This window comes from Acomys russatus, chromosome X (genome assembly GCF_903995435.1).
Source record: "Acomys russatus chromosome X, mAcoRus1.1, whole genome shotgun sequence".
Lineage (NCBI taxonomy): Eukaryota > Metazoa > Chordata > Mammalia > Rodentia > Muridae > Acomys > Acomys russatus.
In genome coordinates this window covers 32,154,973-32,175,399 of record NC_067169.1, presented here as the reverse complement: position 1 = coordinate 32,175,399, position 20,427 = coordinate 32,154,973, and the positions used below count along the sequence as shown (strand labels likewise).

The window sequence follows — 20,427 nt, the reverse complement described above, 5'->3', positions numbered from 1 at the left end:
AAAGTAAATAAATAAATAAACCTGCAACCTTGAATATTCAAGACCATCAAAGGAAACTATGTAAGCTAATTTTCTAATATAATCATTTAACATTCATTGTATTTTTAAAACATCTTGATGCAATTCTCCCTAAATCTAGCATATTCCTTTACCTTACAGAAGACACTGTTGACTATAATCTGCCTTCTCTGTATGTCTCTTTATCAGAAGGATAAGTTATATCATGGTGTCCTTGGTGTTTACTGATATGCAGACTGTCTGTCTCTTCCTGATAGGCCCGTTCTAATGACATCCTTTTGTCGCAATTAATCACCACCTGACGACTGCAATCAGTAGCCTGACTTTAAAAGCCCATGCTCCCTATTCTGGCTCCAAGCCTGCTAAGTGGGTAAGAGCATTTACAGAAATGCCATTCCATATATGTTTCCCAAGAAAGGATTCCCTGATGCGTAAAAAAAAAGGTTTGGTAAACACAGATTTCCAGGTCTCTGTACACTAGAACCTGTCTGTCAGTGTGTACTCTAAATTTCCCAGGCTGAGGCAGTATTTCCATAAGAATGGGTCATGAGAACAAACTTTCCAACCATGTTTAATCAGAGAATCCTTTTGGGGCTTCTTTTTGGAGGGGAACACTTGCTAACTCCTAGAAGTTCCCTTCTTCTGTTTGGTTTTGGCTTTGTTGTTTGTTTGCATGTTGTTTTCCAAGTTATATGTTAACGAACCCACCTAGAAAAGCATTGACCTAGAGAAATCAAATATGTATATTAAATCAACAGCACTGTTTGAGGCACTCTACATTAAGGCAGATTCTAAAGGGCCAGTGGGTGGCTAGCAGTAATTCCTGTGTGTCAGCTTCTTCTTGCTACAGGAAAACTTTCCTGGCTCACTTCCAAATCTGTAATTGTGTTCCAGATGGCAAGATTTGCTGGCAGTTTGGCAACAGACCAGAGGCTGTGCTACATGAGGCTTCATGGTCAGAATCAAATGAACGTGCCAAATCAGACTCTTACCTGTTTATCCTCATCGTCCATTCTTTTGAAGGAATTTTTTTCTGTGGTTAAGTATGGAATCTGAACCTTTGTTCCATGCAGCTCAGCTGGGTTCCCAAACCGTATCTCACCATCACTCTTGGACATCACGAAGCGAGGCAGAGGCAGTTCTTTAGAAGCAGAAGTAGAAGAGCTTAAGTGAGGCTTTATCTTAAAACTGCAAAAGGGAGAGCTCAATGGCCAAAAATAAATCAATTTTTAGGGAAAATTCCAGAGCATTAAATATAGTTTAAATTTTAGTTCAGGTACAATGGAGATGCCTATAATATTATCATGAGAAAAAATGCAATGCTTTATCCAAGGTGCTCCAGCTTAACATTTTCCATGCTACTAAATCATCACAGAACAAATTCAGGTTTGAGACTAGCTCACACTTGATCCTAAAAAAAAAAAAAAAAAAGGATGTGAATTTTATCAAAACAAGAGGAAATGATAGCAAGGAAAGCTGATAAATGCTTAAATATACCAGATGCAGTGTTCGGGGACTACAAATACCAATCCATTCATCTTCACAGCAATTCTGTAAGATAAACTCGCATTAGCAACTCCCTTTACAGCTGTGGAAACTGATGAAGAAGCTACATAACGTCCCCCAGGACCACATAACTCGTCTCTGGGCAAGACACAGTGTGAACCCAAGCAAGCTGGTTCTTGCCAGCTCCCTACATTAATGTCCCCTCTTCCTGAGGCAAACCTGGTGGGTTGAATAGTTTCCCACTCAATGTCATTCTTTTATGAATTTTCAACTCAATCTGTTTGCCTGTTGATAACATAATGAAGAAAATGTTATGAAGTCAGAGCGATTGTTCTAGCATTCAAACAGATTCAAAAGACAAAACCATTGGCCACTCACAGTGCAACAAAGAGCCGCCTGATATATTATTTTTCAAATTCTGACAAAACTATTCTGAAAATTAAAATGATTCTTTGACATGCTTCTAGTTCCCAGCACAAGCACATGACACAGAGAGCCACATAAATAAGAATAATGCTGGCGATTAGGCATAATGATTTGCATCTGTAGCCATTGTCCAGGCTAATTCCCAGTGTGCCTATGCACTTCTGTCATCCCGCCACTCCAAAAACACAGCTGTGCTTCCAATGATGGATGCTGTGCTAGAGGCAGGAAACATCTTAGCAACAGCAAATGTGCTACTCCCCAGGCAAAGAAGGCCCTTGGTTCTCTAATAGCCACGTGTTTATTTTTAGTTGCTATGTCCACATTTGATTCAAAGAGGTGGGCAATTATGACAAAACCCCGTGTGAATCAGCTGAGGACCCAAGAGACATAAATAGATAAATCAATCTGAAAACTTAAATCAAGACTCCTCTCTAAAGAAAGATGGTCACCATTTTTAATGTTTGAATGTTTCCCAAGCATGGGCAGCTCTCCAGCACTGAAGGCGGAAATGGATTTCAAAAAGAAAAAGGTTAAAGAACCTCCTGAGTCTTGGTGAGTCACACAGAAGCCAGTCCTGTGGCTCTGTTCACAGAAATATCTCTTTCATCTGGGTCTGACAATTGGATCTAGAAATATAGGACAAGAGCATACAAAATGCTTTCTACTCTGGTCTGACCACAAGACTATAGGTCTACTTCAAGCATTCTTCAAGAAAAAAAAATCAAGACGCTTGGTATTTATAAGTTGCTTGGTCAATGCATTTGGTCCAGAGAACAACAGAATACAAGTGTTGCATTACAAATATTAACAGCTGTGCCAGGACTCCAAGATACCCTTAAGGACACTGTCACTTCACACATTCTCCCACTTTGCCTATGGCACGTCTCCAAAATCATTTGCCAAGGAAACAAATTTTTGCCTCCAGATGGTCACCCAACAGTGAAAGACAAAATACAGCTGAATTTTTCCTGTACTTTCTTCAGTCCTGTGATTTCAAGCAACTCTCACTTAGCAGAATGGTAACCATATATCTTATCCTTGGCAACTCATGACAGCAACAATCTCCCTGAAGCAGCTACAAACTATTAGAAAGGTAAAACTGTAAGTCTTGGGCCCAGGGGTCCCGCTCAAACTAAGGCACCAGCCAAGGACAATACCGGCGGTAAACTTTAAACCCCTACCCAGATCTAGCCAACGGTCAGAACAGTCTCCACAGCTGAGTGGAGAGTGGGGTATGACTTTCACACATACTCTGGTGCCTCACATTTGACCATGTCCCCTGGAGGGGGAGACCTGGTGGCACTCAGAGGAAGGATAGCAGGTAGCCAAGAAGAGACTTGATACCCTATGAGAATATATAGGGGGAAGTAATCCCCCTCAGGAACAGTCATAGGGGAGGGGAATAAGGGGAAAATGGGAGGGAGGGAAGAATGGGAGGATACAAGGGATGGGATAACCATTGAGATGTAACAAGAATAAACTAATAAAAAGAAAAAAGAAAAAAAGAAAAAAAAACTGTAAGTCTTCAGTCTGAATATTTCTTGTCTTCTGTACACTGAATTTGATAGTGAAGCTTTATAGAAAATTAACCAGCAAAGCACCCAGTGCTATACAGTGATGTGTGCCAAGTGACCACAGAAGCTCTTTTTGTTATAGTTGCTTAGACTCTTATCCCCATTCTCAAGTAAATTAACACATGGAAAACAAATTAAGAGTATCAAGTGTTCTTAACAGCCGAGTCATTTCTCTAGACCCATAGAAATGTCTTAAGTGATGAAGCTGGGGAGATTGTTCAGCGGCTAAGGGTGTTTTCTCTGCAAGCATAGAGACCTGAGCAAAAAAGGTGGAAAAATAAAAGAACAACTCCAGAGTCTTAGTGAATCACACAGACACCAATCCTGTGTCTCTGTCCACAGAAAGTTGTGTCTTTCAGCTCTGTCTGCAAAATGGAAGTAAAACATAGGACAAAAGTATATAAAATACTTTCTACCTTGGACCAAACATGAAAATATAACTCCACTTCAATATTACTTCAGAGAAAAGGCCAACAGATGCTTGGTATTTGTAAGCTTCCTGGTCCAGAGAACAACAGAATACAAGTGTTGCATTACAAACATTAACTGCTGTACCAGGACTCCCAGATACCCTTAAGGACACTGTCACTTCACACATTCTCCCACTTTGGCTATGGCACGTCTCCAAAATTGTTTCAAATTCCCAGAACATATGGAAAAATCTGGGCACGGCTGTGTGCGCCTGTAAATCCAGCACTGTTGAAGGAGAGAAGACTATCCAAATAGATTGCCCGCTAGCCAATATAGCTAAAAGAGCTAGCACTCTCCAGGTCAATAACAGACCCTGTCTCAAATCAATAAAGTGGGCAGCAACAAAGAATGACAGATGAAGCCAGGTGTGGTGGCACATGTCTTTAATCCCAGCACTCAGGAAGCAGAAGTAGGTGGATTTCTGTGAGTTCAAGGCCAGTCTGGCCTACAAAGCAAGTCCAGGACAGCCAAGGCTACACAAACCCTGTCACGAAAAACAAAACAAAACAAAACAAAAAAGAATGACAGATGACATAGACCTCCACTTGCATGTGTATAGGTGTACACACACAGACATGTACATGCAACAAACATATAGAGGGAGGGAGGGAGACCGCAAAAAAGAAAAAAATCAAAGTGAAATAAGTTGGTCACAAAAAAACAACTACTCTATGATACCACTTACATCAAAGTAGTAAACTACATACAAGGAGAAAGCTGCACAGTGAATTGCCAGAAATAAGGAATGAGGGGGAAATTGTGGGGGGGGGGGGGTAGTTGTTTGAGCAGACTTTGCATTTTATAAGGTGAGGTGGGAAACTTCTAGAAACTGCATGTACAACAAAATGGATAGGCTTAACTACTAAATTTCACACATAAAATGGTTGTGTGAATAAATCAATGAAATATTTTATATTTGTTTTTAGTGAAAGCTCTTCAAACTCAAAAATATATTTTACTCTCATTGCATACTTCAGTGCTTGTCACATCTTAAGTGTTAGACAGACAAGGCTATTGGTCACCATACTGGATAAGCTACAAGGAAATATGGGTCACTATGGTCAACAAGTGAGTGAGTTTTCCTTAAATAATATAAAAGACATTTTTGAATGTAGTTATAGTTTATACATATCATTAAAATACACACACCACTTGAAGAGTTTTGGCTTGCATGTATGTGTGTATATGTCAGAAACAGGATGGGGAGGGAGAACTAATATATAAATTAAATACAAATTTTTCTTTCATGTTCTTTTCCAGTCCCCTTACTCCTTTTCCCCACTGTCAATGTTTAGTTTCCTCGTAAGCTCCAAAGATTGTACTAAATAAAAGAAGCAAAGGTGGGCCAGCAAGATGGCTCAGTGTGTAGTGTCATCAAGCCTGACAACCTGAGTTTGATCCCTGGGACCCTTGTGGTAGAAGGAAAGAACCAACTCCTCAAAGTTGTCCTCTGCATCTACACACATACTATGGCATGTATGCACAGACGCACACACACACAGACACACACAGAGACACACACACACATATATATACACACACACATACTCCTAAAAAAAGTGTTTAATTTTTTTTTAATCAAAGATTCTATCAAAGAATCCTATAACAAGCATAAATAAATGAAGGTGGAAAGTACTGCTCATCAGGTTGGAGATGACCTTGAGGAGGGAGGGGGGAACAAAAGAGCCGAGGTCATAGGTATCTGTGAAGAGTGGAATGCCTAGAAAACACAATTGATCAGCCATACAGTAGGAGATCACTATGCATAGGGGAATTTGTCCAGAGCAGCTCTAGATCCCCATAGGAAGGCTGAGAAGGGATGAAGGGATGAAGGGATGAAGGAAGTTGCTAAAAGAGTCCCTGAATCTTAAAAAGAAAAAGAATTGAGATGAGTATTAGTCAAAAGGGCTGAACTAACTTCAGCTTAATGGGAAATCCCAACACAGTATTTTGTATTCGAATGTCCATCTCTGCTTAGGGAAGGAGTTGCAGGCTCACCAGGCTCACTTGGCTACATCCTTACCTTCTGGGATTCTCATTCCACCCCCAGCCATCCCATCCCACCCACCCTAAGGAGTTGTCTTTTCTACAAAGCATTGAACTGTTTGTCCCACTCAAAAGATTTCTCTTCTACCCTTCAAAGATAAAGTTTGCCAAATAAGCAGAGCACAGAGACTATCCCTCCCCCAGCCATCTCCGTTCAACCAGAGAATCCTTACTTCTGTTTTTCTTGGATAAGATAATTCTTGTTTGAAGAGGGGAAAAAAATCCACTGAAACAAGAGTCATTGCTCCAAATGCTTTCCACCTCACTCAAGATCTAAAGAGGCAAGGAAGGAGGCAAGATTAGAAACCCCACTGTGCCTAAAAAGGCTTGAGTCTCATCTTACAGGCGACTTTCTCAGAGTTGGCACTTCCTTGCATATTAGACTGGAAAGTTCTTTGTTGTGGGAGAAGGGACCCTGTTCCATACAGTGCAGGACATTTAGTACCATGTCTGGCCACTACCCACTAGATGCCTGTAGCTGCCTCTCCATCATTATGATAAACAGAAAAAAAAATGTTTGCACACACTGGCTAATAGCTCCTGAAGGTACAAAGTCTTCTGGGTTGAGAATGGCCATTTTCCATCGAGGAACCTCAGGAGGAAAATGGCTTGCCTAAGGATCCTTGCAGTGGTAGGTCCCAAATTATAACATGGCTCAGAAATTTTGTGATTTCACAGAACAGTAGAAATCTCTACTACCTCACCAAGGACCGCTATAAAGTTGCCACATTTTTACTTTGCCAAGAATTTTAAGCCAGGTGCCATTTGGGAGACTGAAGCAGTTAGGTAGTCAGAGTCATGAGTTCAAAGCCAGTCTGGGCTACAACAATGAAGTATTTCATCCCAAGTCATAACTCATTAAAAGTTTGCTAAAAGGACACCTAACAATAAGGGGGAAACTCTTAGAATTAAGCACATTCATATATATTCATCTTTCCTACTAGCTGTCTTTCCTTCTACTACAAAGTGTGCCAAACTACCTACAGAGCATGAGCCATTTTGGAGAAACACAGTCCTGAAGACAACATGAATGGCACCATTCAGAGATCCCAAGGGGACTATAGAAAAGAAAGCAAGGGGTCTGCTACCTAAATGAGAGCGAGAAAGCCCACAGCTTTATTTCTCCTACCCTAACAGAAGTTAAATCCCTTCTTTCCATGAAGCATGGAGGCAGCCAACCCTTATGGCATCATTATAGCACTTGCAACTTTCCAGGGGTTTTTTTTAATGTCATTACAGTTGTAAGCAGCCTGATGTATTGTACATGCACATTACTGCTCTGCAGGTATGACAGCTGTTTCAACCACTGTGGGATATTTTATTTAATAAAGAAGTATGCATATTGCTATAGATATGCTAATTTGTTTCCTTTATAATTCTATTTCTTTGTACACATTTGAAACAATGTTCTGGACTGGAATGGAGCTCAATAGAAAAGCATATGCTTAGTATGCCCAAGGCCCTGGGTTTGATTCCAGGACCCTAAAATAAAAATAAATAAATAAGCCCAAGAAGGATTCAATTTGACAAAATGGTTTGTGGTATTCACAAAAAGATTAAGAATCCTACCCTGAATCCTGTCTGACCCCCCTCACACATGCTCAAGTTCAGACTCCAGAAAGGAAAGACAACAAGAATTCTCTGTGTTCCATAAGTTGCACTCCCACTCACCTGGCAAACTGTTCAGTTATCGATTTAACTCCAGTTGCAAGTATGGTGAGGCTACCAAACCCTTAGTATGAACATTAGGGAGGCCTTAACCAGTAGGGTCGTGTAAATGCATATTTAGCACTTAAGCAACGCTGATATTAAGTGTTCCCTTAAGTGATACACCCTGTGTGCCAATATCATGAAATATATATTCATAGTTATGTAAGCAAAGTTCTTGGATATGTTTCACATGACTTTCATAAGAAGTTATTCTCAAGCCTGGTCCCATGTAAGAATCACCAACAGGTTTCTCAAAAGTCCTACTGCTCTAGATGGGCTACAGGCTAATTAAATATGAATTTCCCATATTTTCACGTTGTGTTTAAAGCACTCCAGGTGATTCTCAAGGGAACTGACAAGGGGTGACAAGCAGACCAGGAAGGCTTCTTTAAAATTTCCTCAGAAACTTCCAGGGAATCTGAATTCTGTTTGATTTAGTTTAGAGTGATTAACGTGCCTTCTCCATGTGTTGCCACCTGGCTCTTGAGAACTCCAAGAAGGCAGTTAGGGATGTGGCTCAGTGGTAGAAGCCTGGGTTCCATCCCAGCATGGGAAAGAACAAAAAAGCAGAAGAGAACTCTTGAGAAGATAAATTCATCCTGCCAAAATCTTGATAACTCCAACATCATCAGAACAGTCAATTCAGGAACACAGATTTAAAACATGAGCAGATAGGAATGGGGAAGAGAAAAGGACAGCCAAGTCCCTGTACCTCTTTCATTATTCCATCCTAACCCCTATCAGAGCCTTAAATGATATTACTGGTACCTCATGTGGAAAAGTAAATGGAATGTTATGATTTTGCCATAGGCTGGAGAATTCCTGTCCCAATCTCATCTTGCTAAAGAACAAAATCTATCTTAACCACCAGCTAAAAGGAACTAATACCAGGTCACTCTATGAATTTTTTCATCATTGGAAAGAAAAAAAAAAACAGAAATGAAAACTACTTGATGAGTTTCCTTATTTTATTTAACAGGGGGTAGAGGAAGCTGGAAGAAATGCCACAAAAGCTTATAGAACGGATCTTAGACACACCAAAAAGAATTCACACAAAAAAGAAGCCTGTTGTGGACAATAAAACATATAAATGTGAGCTACTCACCACATTTAATACTCTCTGTCCGCACAGGAAGGCCAGACTGTGCTGCAGCAATCAATTTCAGGGCAACATAAAACTGTGTTGGACCAAAATAACCAATCCGCTTTGCACCACACAGTTCTGTGATCTGAAACAGACAAGAAGAGCAATGCTGAAAACGCCATTTCATAACAGGAAAAATGGGACAATGCTGTATGATGAAAGCTCAAGGATTTCACCATATAACTAACCAAAAAGCCCCCTGGGAACCTATGTGTATGCAATGGTCGAGGATTTTTTCCCTCTAGTTTACAGAGAGGTTTTTTATTCAAATCATCAATTTCCACCTACTCACAGTGTTTCAGAAGTGATTATTCCTCCTCTTTTGAAGACAAAAATAAAGATGACAAATGATGGCTGTTACTCTTTTTATAAAAGAGAATGGGTGACTTTTCAGGGGGTAGGTGCTAATGTACAAAGTCTAGAAAGTCACTGGAGTGGAAAGAACAGATTAGTCATTACCACTACTTATGCATTATCCTGCCTTACCAAAGTTGAATGTGAATTAGTCCAAAGCTAGAGATGAAACTCAGTGGCAACACACTTACCTACCATGCACAAAGCCCTAGATTCAACCCCAGTATCACAAAAATAAAATTATCAAGCAAAGTCACTTCTGAGTAAATTATACCTCAGGTGCCCATTTCAGAGAAACAAAAAGGCACTATGCACATAAATACTTTACACTGCAATAATTGTTGGTCCCATTCTGCCCCCTACAATGAGAACATCTTCCTTCACACCTAGACTGACTTCAACTATTTCTCCTCTACTCTTGGGCATAATAGTTAATTTTTCCAGTGCATTCTGAAAGCACTCTATTCAAATGTTGGAAAATGCCCATCTCGTGATACAGTTTTGGACGTATTTCAAAAAAATAAAGAGAGAAAAGGCTGAGCATGTGGGGGAATCTGGTATAGCTGAGAGTTAATAATTGTTCAAGTTAGGTTCATGGTGGTTCATTTCCCCAGATTCAAATTCCAATACTGTCCATTCTACTCTAGTTCTCTGTTGCGCTCTGCCTCCCATCAGCATGCATTCTCTTCAAGGCCAGGGGCAACTTTCTTTTACCTCCTCACACAAAAATAGCGACCCAAGACGCAATCAAGTAAATGAAACTTACACTCAAAATAAAATGTAATTGTCCACTACTGTGAATACGTAAATTACATATCTTACGTTATAGATGAGGCTGTACATGGAAAACATGGCCAACAGCACTTGTGCATCAAGATAGTTGTCTTCTAGGATAACTCCTAATACAACGACATTATAGTCCTTTGCAGGTGAACAAATGAACTATGTTTACTAAAGTAAACAATTACATTTCAGAAAGTGTGAATTTGGGAGGTCATCAAGATGTTTCTGTAGGCAGGGGTGCCTGACCACCTCAGTTTTATCACCAGGACCTACATGAAGAAAGGAGAGAGCCAACCCCTGCAGGCTGTTCTCTGATGGCCACACTTGTACACTATAGCTCATGCATCCATGGCGCATGCATCCACACGTTAAGTAAATAAACATAATGTAACAAAAAAAAAACTTTTTTAAAGGTGTAAGTTTACTTTGAGGCCAACCCAGTATATAGAGGAAGTTCCAGGACAGCAAGAGCACATAGAAACCTTGTTTCAAAAAACAAACGAACAAAAGGTTGCATTTACTATCAAGTTGATTTAGAGTTATTCCTTTACCATAACTACTATCTTAAACCAGAAAGTGTTTTACAACAGGTAACTGAAATCGCTGGTAAAATATTCATCATAGTACTTTATCTGACATCAGAAAACAAGCTCATTTATATTTAGTTCTGTATTTTGATATATACTGTTAGAATCACTGCACTTTAGCCAAAATAGAATAGACATATATAAGCACAGTAAACCCTTAGGTCATGCCTTGCTCTTTGTATACCAAACCTCCTAGAGACATGCCAAGAGCCTTCTGAAATACACAAGCTTCAAGGAACTGAAAATAATTTTAAACCTTTGGAATTTACCTATGTAGCAGAGCCTTATCAGCCTGAGATTTCTCAATCCAAAAGGCAAGCTGCTTCTAGAAGGGTTTTGTTTTGTTTTGATAATTTTGGTTTGGTTTGGTTTGGTTCAAGATTCAAAGCATCTTCTGGTGAACTCTCCATGGAAAAATTATAAGGTATGAGTAGAAATAGTTTAATGATATCTAAAGAAGAAAGTGATAGCAGGGAGTGGTGGCACATGCCCTTAATCCCAGCACTCAAGAGGCAGAGGCAGGTGGATCGCTGTGAGTTCAAGGCCAGCCTGGTCTACAAAAGCAAGTTCAGGACAGCCAGGGCTACAGAGAAACCCTGTCTCGAAAAACAGAAGAAAGAGGAGGAGGAGGAGGAAGAGGAGGAGGAGGAGATATATCCAGCTACTCAATTAGCAGGAGGTATTTCATAAGCTAGCTCCTTCACCCCTCTTCTTTAGTTCACTCCAAATGTTTAACACACTCTGCTGGATCCATCTTAGATTATATACTGTGCAGATTCTCAGTACAGGATGAAAGCCTATGGACTAGGGTTTGTTTTCTCAGGTGGAAAGCAGGAGATGGCAAAATGGAATGGATGAAATCAACTTCCTTACAACTTACAGATGTACATTAACTAGATGTTGGATACAAATCAGAAAAATTCACTGGCCATTTGGGAGGAATATGGAGACAGTTCCGGTAGGAGGTTGATGCCACTAAAATAGCTTCCCTCCTACCTGTTTCTGTAGGACTAAGTAACTGTGCTAAGTAACCAGTCTGTACATGCTCCAGTTTGCCTGAAATAGTACTTTTTTCCCAGATGAAAGACAATAAATTTTTGGAATAGTTCAAAGGTTTGGATATGCTTCTCTCCTTCAAATATTTTTAAAGGACTCCACAGAATGGCCTAAACTCTTTTAGTTTGTAGTAGGAGGAGCTAGAAGAACTCTCCAAGACCTCCTCCCTCTCTGCTTGCCCGCCCCCCCCCCCCCCTCCCTCTCTCTCCTGCAGCTGGTGAGCTCAGATGCTGCTCTCAGCTTACCAGGTTCAAGCCCTGCTCTAGATTGTGCACCTTTCTCCAGCAGCCTCAGGGTTCCCACCACAGTCTATTTAGGAGAACCAGGCCCCGTTTCAGTTCCAAATAGCTTCCCAGGCTCCTTATGTCCTTCCTGGAAAACTCAATCCTGCGTATGACTTTTGAGGCCAAATCACCCTTCCAACCAGCCCTACCCTGAAGTAAACTAAGGCTCTAGTCATAGCAGACACTAGTCTGTTTCTCAGTACCCATTCAGGAGTCCTCCACATAGAAGCCAAATGTGTCTTTGTTTCTTTGCCTGCCAGACTTGTTCTTCAAGTTACCCAATGACTGATACTAACTCTGAACCCTTATGCAATTCCATGACACTATGTCAGACTTTCCATTGCCGTGACAAAATACCTGACACAAACCACTAAAAGAGGGAAGGGTTAAAAAAAGAGGGGAAGGGTTTATTTCAGTCAGTTTCACTGATCTCAGTCTAGTATGGACAGTGTATCAGGACAAGAGGTCTATCAGGCAGGCAGAACAGCTCACTTCCTGGCAAGAAAGAAGCAAAAGAAGGAAATACACTGTTGGTGCTGTTAATTGTTTGCATTGCACCCTGTCACATCTCATCCTTCATCTCCCCAGTGCCCAGTACAAGTTAATGATGTGGTTTCTATCATGGCTGTTCCCTAACACTCATACTTTACGATGTTTGCTGTACACTTTTCTGCTCAATGAATGTCTACTGGGTTAGTCTTCACAGCCTGTACAAATAGAACATTCTCTCACGTATTGTAATTACTTTCATGAGTAGCTGCTAAATTATTACCTTTAGCTATATCACATCATATATCTAAGAGTTCCTACAAGAATATAAGAGATTTTGAACTGCTCTGTTCCCCACTTCTTCAGCTAGGAGAGTACTGGTTCAAACTTAACTGTTCTCCATTATTAATCCTAGGCCTGAGATTCAGAAAGCAGAGTATCTCAGTGATGCCTTGCCACTCTAGAGACCCACTTTCTTGTGTCCAGCATACCCTAGTGGGCGTCAATTGGCACACTCAACAACAATATGGAAGAGAACTTGAAGAACACACTCAGAAGCTGTACCTCAGTGTTTCTTTCTTTAAGTGTTTCTTTCTTTAAGTGTTTCTCAGCCATTTGATACTCCTCAGTTGAGAATTCTCTGTTTAGTTCCAAGCCCCATTTCTCAATGGGGTTATTTGGTTTGGTGGTGTTTACTTTCTTGAGTTCTTTATATATTTTGGATATTATACCTTTGTCAGATGGAGGGTTGGTGAAGATCTTTTCCCAGTCTGTAGGCTGTCACTTTGTTCTCTTGACAGTGTCTCCTGCCTTACAGAAGATTCTCAGCCTCATGAGGTCCCATTTATTAGTTGTTGACATTAAGGACTGGGCTGTTGGTGTTCTGTTCAGGAAGTTGTCTCCTGTGCCCATATATTCCAGGCTCTTCCCCACTTTTTCTTCTAACTGACTTAGTGTTTCTGGTTTTATGTTGAGGTCTTTGATCCACTTGGATTTGAGGTCTGTGCAAGGTGACAAATATGGGTCCAGTTGCATTTTTTTACACATAGACCTCCAGTTAGACCAGCACCATTTGTTGAAGATGCTATCCTTTTTCCATTGAATGGATTTGGCTTCTTTGTCAAAAATCAAGTGACCATATGTGTGTGGATTCATAGCTGGGTCTTCGATTCGATTCCACTGATCAACCAGCCTGTTGCTGTGCCAGTACCATGCTGTTTTAATTACTATTGCTTTATAGTACAGTTTGAGATCAGGTATGGAGATTCCGCCAATTTTAGTTCTTTTAAAATAAATTTCAGTATGTGTGTGCACATTCATGTGCCATGGCACACATGGAGAATTCAGAGGACAATCAGTTCTCTCCTTCTACCCTAAGGATCTAAGGAGTTGACCTCAGGTCATCAGGGTTAGTGGCATGTGCCTTTACCCAAGGAGCTATCTTGAAGTCCTATTTTTAGCTTTTTTAATGTTCCTATCTTTTTATTAACTCATAAAAAACAGTTACTTGTCTTCTGATTTGCTGAATCAGTTAAGTCAGACAACACTCACCACAATAATGTCTGTTAAAGTGGCTGGCTATGAAAACTCCAGCACCATACCCATAAGAAGGGCACTCTCAACAAAGGCAACTAACTGTGCTGCTTTCAACCACCTTCTACATTTCCACACAGCCAGCTTAACCTTCTTTCTCTGCTGTTCATTCTTCTTGGGAGGGCTGTAAGACTTCATCCTCTTCTCAGCACCTCTATGAAGTCTCATCAAAGGATGACAGGTGGACTCTTTTTGAACCTTGTAGTCAGACAAAGTAAGGCCATCTTCTCTCTGCTTGCCTGCAAAGAGCAGCCTTGGCTCATCAGGAGAAGTGGCTTCCTTATCCTGGATCTTGGCCTTTATATTTTCTATAGTGCCTGAGGGTTCCCCATGAGGGTCTTGGCAGCAGTTCCACTGCAGAAGGCAGATCAGAAAGTATTTTTAGTTTTCTAAGGAATCGCCACATTGACTTCCACAGTGGGGGCACCAGTTCACACTACCTCTAGTAGTAAATAAGGGTCTCTTTTTAAAAAAGGATTTATTTATTTATTATTATGTATACAGTGCTCTGCCTGCATGTACACCCACAGACCAGGAAACGGTATCATTACATTTATAGATGGCTTTGAGCCACCATGTGGTTGCTGGGAATTGAACTCAGGACTTCTGAAAGAGCAGCCAGTGCTCCTAACCTCTGAGCCATCTCTCCAGCCCCCAGGGGTTATATTTACCACATCCTTTCTAGCATTTATTATCATTTACTTTCTTAATAACCTATTTTGACTGCTGTCAGATGAAATTTCAGTGTGCTTTGTTTGTTGTTTGTTGTTGGTTTGGTTTAGTTTAGTTTGGGGTTTTTGGTTGGTTGGTTGGTTGGTTTTTCAAGACAGAATTTCTCTGTATAGCAGAGTCCTGGCTGTCCTAGACTTGATTTGTAGACCAGGCTGGCCTCAAACTCAAGAAGATCCACCTGCCTCTGCCTCCTGAGTGCTGGGATTAAAACAGTCCACTACCAGCACCCAGCTGAAATGTCAATATTTCAATTTGCACACTTTTCCAAATATTTATTATCTACTTGTATTTCTACCTTTGATATCTGCCCATTCATTTGCCCATTTACTAATTCAATGATTTGGTTAATTTGATGTTTAATTTTTGGAAGTGCTTATAGATTCAAGAAATTAATCCCCTGTCAGACATATAGTTGGAAAGGGTTGTTCTCCCATCCTGTACGGTGTCTCTTCATTTTATCAATTGTTTCCTTTGGTTTGCAGAAGCTTTTTAATTTCATGTCAACTCTGGGGCTACTGAAGTGCTTTTCATGAAAACCATGCCTCAGCCTCTATCCTGAAATGTTTGCTTCCAAAGTTCCAGGTGTTTTGAGTTGGTTGGTTAGTTTCTCGTGTGTGTGTGTGTGTGTGTGTGTGTGTGTGTGTGTGTGTGTGTGTGTGTTGAGGGTATTATTTCAGGTGTGTGTGTTCGTTGAGACAGTCTTTCTTCTTAGCCATGGGCTGTACTGGAATTCACTGTGTAGACCTCAAACTCACAGAGATCTGCCTGCCTCTCTCTCTCTCTCTCTCTCTCTCTCTCTCTCTCTCTCTCTCTCTCTCTCTCTCTCTCTCTCTCTCTCTCTCTAGTGCTGGAATTAAAAGCATGTGTCACCATGCCCAGCCAGAGTTTCAGGTCTTACACACTAAGGTCTTTAAGAAATTTTGAATTGATTTACAAATAAAATTTCTAAAGTGTAAAGGACCCAGATACTGCCTGATCATAGGCTAGGGGAAAACTATAAGCTCTATTTTAAAAGAAAAAATGTAAGAATAAAAGTTGCAGAAATTTGCAAAGGCAGTGACAGACCAACTGAAAAAGTACAAGAGCCATAGGCAAGCCAAGAGGTGATGTATACCTATAATCCCGGCATTTAGGAGTTAGAGACAGGAGATCAAAAGTTCAAGGTCATCCTTAGCTACACAGATGGGAAAGCTAAAAAATTACATAGTTACAAATAGTGTTGCCAAATAGAGCACAGCTCCAATCACAAGGCTCCCACGTCGGGGAGGGAGGATGGGAACCAGAAGCCTCATCCACAAGTAAGCCAGGTGGAGATGGCCTTGTTGAAAAGAAACTGACAGTCCTACCCACAGGACAACTCCACAAGCCTCAAGTCTAGTTGTGGGTTTTGATGAGACTGGGTCTTCCAGCAGATAGGTCAGTAATGGAGGGGTAATCCCATTTTGTACTCTCTATATGATTTGGAAAGCAATGTGGCCAGGTGCAATCTTGAGAGAGAACCTTTGGTTTAAAACTGAGCTACCCTGGAGGATGTAAAAAAGGAAAATAACAAGTCAGACCACCCAAATTTAACTTATCACAGCACTGGGGTAAGAGATAGACCTCACAAGTGGTTAGAAGACACAGAGTTAGAGGACCATATGTTAACAAGCTGAAAAGTCCCTGAGGCAGAGGCACGTGGATCTCTGCGAGTTTGGGGCCACCCTGGTCTGGTCTACAAAGAGAGTCCAGGACAGCCAGAGCTTGTTACACAAAGAAACCTTGTCAGGAAAAACAAAAACAAAACAAACAAACAAAAACAACCTGAGAAGTCTGGGTTGCATGAGGTTCAACTCAGCCATGAAGTGAACAACCCTCCCCCTTAGTAGCTAAGAGCAGACTTCATCAACTGACAGTAATACTGCAGTTTGATGCCCATGAGTCTGAGGTCAAGTCAATCAAGTTCTGGAACCAAGTATCTGCTCTTTACTGTCGTAGAACCCAAGACTCCTGAGTTGCATCCACCAACAGGTTGGTTAATGTGAAGTATTCTTGAAAGTAAGAAGACAGGTCCCCTCATCTGTACAGATCTCACTGCAGTGATTACTTTCCACAGCAAGATACTAGCTCCTTCAGGGAGGTACTCTCTAAGGAGTCTTGGAAGGAGGAAGAGAACCTGCACAGCTCACAGCCTGCAATGCTGAGCATGGGCAGCAAAGGTCCTTGTATACAAAGAAAGGATGCTACCAAAGTGAAGACAGCTATGGTGGACAGCAGGCACTTATCCAAGAGGCTTTGAGTCAAAGCCACAGGGTCTCATGTAGCCAAGACTAGGCTTGAATTTCTGATACTCCTGCTTTCACCTCCCTCTCATGCTCTGGAATTACAGGTGTAGGTTGTCATGCTTGGCTCTCTGGTAATGTTTTTATTGTGCACCTAAATATGAGGAGAATGCTGACTAACGTGATGATATCACTGATGGTGCTGATATCTTGTGACCTCAGCTAGGCCTTCTTTGACAAGCCAATGGCTGTGGCTTTCTAAGCTGCCCAGATGGCTGCAATCATGTGGGTACTCATCACCAGAGGTTCAAGGGTTCCTCGGAGCTGGCACACACCTGGGAAGAAATAGGGAGCCAACCACACAAAGGTCAGCAGAGGGGCAAGTGGACCATCAAGTGAACTACCAAGTCACAAAGGGCCCTCTCCATCAGTTTAGGAGAAAAGAATAGCATTAGCCACAGTAATAAATAAAACTTATCAAAGACAAACTGTTCCAGGCACTGGCCTAAATACCAGGGACGAATGAAATGAAAGGGAAAAAAATGATACATACACACAAGCAGTTTTGACCCTAGAACTGAATTAAAATGCAATTATAGCACAGATTACAAGAGAAAATTACTTTCAGGATTCTGGCCCAAGTTTCAGAGCTTTGCATAGCACAGAAGTTCTGTGCAGCTGGAAGCAAAGAAATCTCAGGTGAACGCAAATGAACTGCCAGAATTATATAAAGCTTCTGCTGGTTCTGGCAACTCAGACTTAACTCACAGCCAAAGGATTAGCTTTGCAGATTGTTCGTTTTCTGACATTTTTAGTGCTTTTCAAAAGCAAAAGCCAGGCTTATGATGCATGCCTTTAATCACAGCACATAAGAAGTTAAGACAGGAGGACCACCATAAATTTGGAGGCCAACTTGGGATACATAGTAAATCCCAGGCTAGCTTGAGCTTCAGAATAAGACTCTGTCTCAAGATAAAAATAGTCAGTTATAGTGATGCATGCCTTTAATTCCAGCACTGGAGGCAGAGGCAGGCTGAATTCTGAATTCTGGTCTACATATTGAGTTCCAGGACAGCCAGAACTACATAGTAAGACCCTGTTTTTAGATAGATAGATAGATAGATAGATAGATAGATAGATAGATAGATAGACAGACACACATACACACATACATGCATACATGATAACATAGATAGATGATGGATGGATGGACAGATAGATTGATAGCAAAAGAAAAGGGAAATCATAGTTTTGTGTTATTTGGAATTTTCTTTAGTTGATTTCAATATATTCTCAATTTTATGCAGAATATTTGGGGCACACATTTGTTTTTGGCTTTTTAAAAAAAACTAATACCTTAATAATAAATAGGACAAACCAGACCATTTCTAATAAGTGGATCACTAGTCTTATACAAAGATCTTTGGCATGCTGAGGAAATAAATAAATGTAAGTTCAGTCTAGATCACGCAGGAATTCTACTCTTGACCCCAAATCCAAATAAACTGGAGGCTTCTGGCATGGAGCTAAACTTATTCCAGAAACACCAACCTTGGATGAGCTAAGCAATCTGACTTCAATTACTTGGCTTCTTTGTCAAGTTCCTAATGAAGACCATATCTGGTTCTTAAAATAACAAACACACCTCTCAACTTCCTGATGTCCTAATACCGTCCCTGCCCCAAAGAGCCCAGTGGCATTCAAAGCCACCTACTCCACGGCACTAAATCTGGAGAAGGACCCTTCTTCCATATTCAGGATCATTCTCACCAACAGCAGGGTCTCATGACCAGCAGTACACTCCTGTCCTCTATATCACCATGATATAGCCACATGGATTTAAATGTAGCTTAGTGGCACAAGTGTAGTGGATGTAAACATGTTTTTGTTTTTACCCCAAATGTGGGATGTGAAACAGACTTGTGTGAGGGTGTGTGGTGTTTTTCCACTGAAAACAGACTTGTGAGAGAACAAGTGATGTTTGCTCACTGGAAGAGAAACCACCTCTTGTGGGGGCATGGTCTTTGCCAACTGAGAAACATCCTGGTACAGACTCTGAGAGGATATATATATGAGCCCAAAACAAGAGGTGTGGCTTTTTGGTCTTGGCTGTTCATCACTCCACTTCAAGACGATCCTAGAGAGAACCGCTCCAGCGAACACTTTGAGGTTTCAGACTCCGGCTGCTGCCCTGGGTTCCAGAGGCTGTGGTCACAGTCACCTTTGGTAAATTGCTGGTTTGCTGTTTAACTGGTGTATTGGAATCCTGCCAACTATGCCAGTGGAATCACTCCAAGGAACTGAGTCTAAAAAAGGTCTATCTAGAATACCAGAGTCCTCACTGGGTCAATTCTATGGTATGATCAGGCTGTAGTTCTGGCCCCACTGCCCTCTACATGTGCATCTTTCAAACGTCCTCTGAAGCTTTCCTAGGAAAGCAAAAGGGTGGAACTACTGAAAATCCTGCTAATATTCCCTTTTCTCCTTAATTAGCCACAGTTGTTTCTAGATGCTGTTAGTAAGAATGTTGAGAAGATAGGTTAAAGGAGAACCTTGATCAGACAAGAGCTTCCAAACCTGATACATCAAGTATCAACCTCTGGACAACAGATCACCCCTAAAGTTAAGTGCCTTAAAGCAGTACTTGTTCAGTTCAAAATTCTGGGGCTCAGTAGTTAGCCTGAGTTCAGCTGGACAAGTATATGGATCTGGGCCAAATGCCACGGGTCTCAGGTGGCTTCACTTATACTTCTGCAGGTGACTATTGGGTTGGCTTTGTGCTGCTGTTTTCCTCCACATGGTCTTTCTTCCTGCAGCCCAAGCCTGTGGTTTTTCCACATAGTGGCAGAGTTCCCAAAGCAGTGAGAAATTGCAATGATTCTTCATGCTTGGGCTTACAGGCCACACAAGGTCACTTTTACTGTAGTATATGGTCAACTTAAGTTACAAGAAGGTGTTAAGGACTAAGAATGGGCTCCACCTCTTGACGGGAGGAGTTGCAAAGATTAAAAGGCATTTTGCAATCTACCTCACATGATGGGTTTGCAAAGAAGATAGTGGGAAGCTGTCACCACAGAGGTAATAGTCTAGAGAATTTGCACTTATTTGAATTGCTCAAGCCTACAATCTGTGCTCTCACCAGTGTTTCCACTCACCAGTACCAGATCCAGCTACCGATTCAACAATAGCTACTAAAAGCGATAAACACACATGCTGAGCCAGCCAGGTTTTTTTTTTAACATGTAAACGGTTTTCTGCAGGTCTTTCACACCATAAGGAAGGTTAAAGTACAAGGACTAAGTGGCCATAGTGGCTAGTACATGTAAATTCCAGAACTTCGAAGGCTGAGAAAGGAGGATTACTGTAAATTTGAAGTCACCCTGGCCACATATA

General features: G+C 41.1%; 1 protein-coding gene across 14 annotated transcripts in view; it reads right to left on the bottom strand.

Moving 5' to 3' along the window:
• Positions 1-20,427, bottom strand: part of Reps2 (RALBP1 associated Eps domain containing 2) — a 223,985-nt gene that overhangs the window by 140,142 nt on the left and 63,416 nt on the right. For all 14 annotated transcript variants that reach the window (XM_051142318.1, XM_051142320.1, XM_051142322.1 and 11 more), the window contains exons 2-3: positions 8,857-8,980; positions 1,011-1,159 (exon numbers count right to left, since the gene is read on the bottom strand). In XM_051142318.1, the coding sequence (XP_050998275.1) occupies positions 1,011-1,159; positions 8,857-8,980 (273 nt within the window). The remainder of the gene's footprint in view (positions 1-1,010; positions 1,160-8,856; positions 8,981-20,427) is intronic.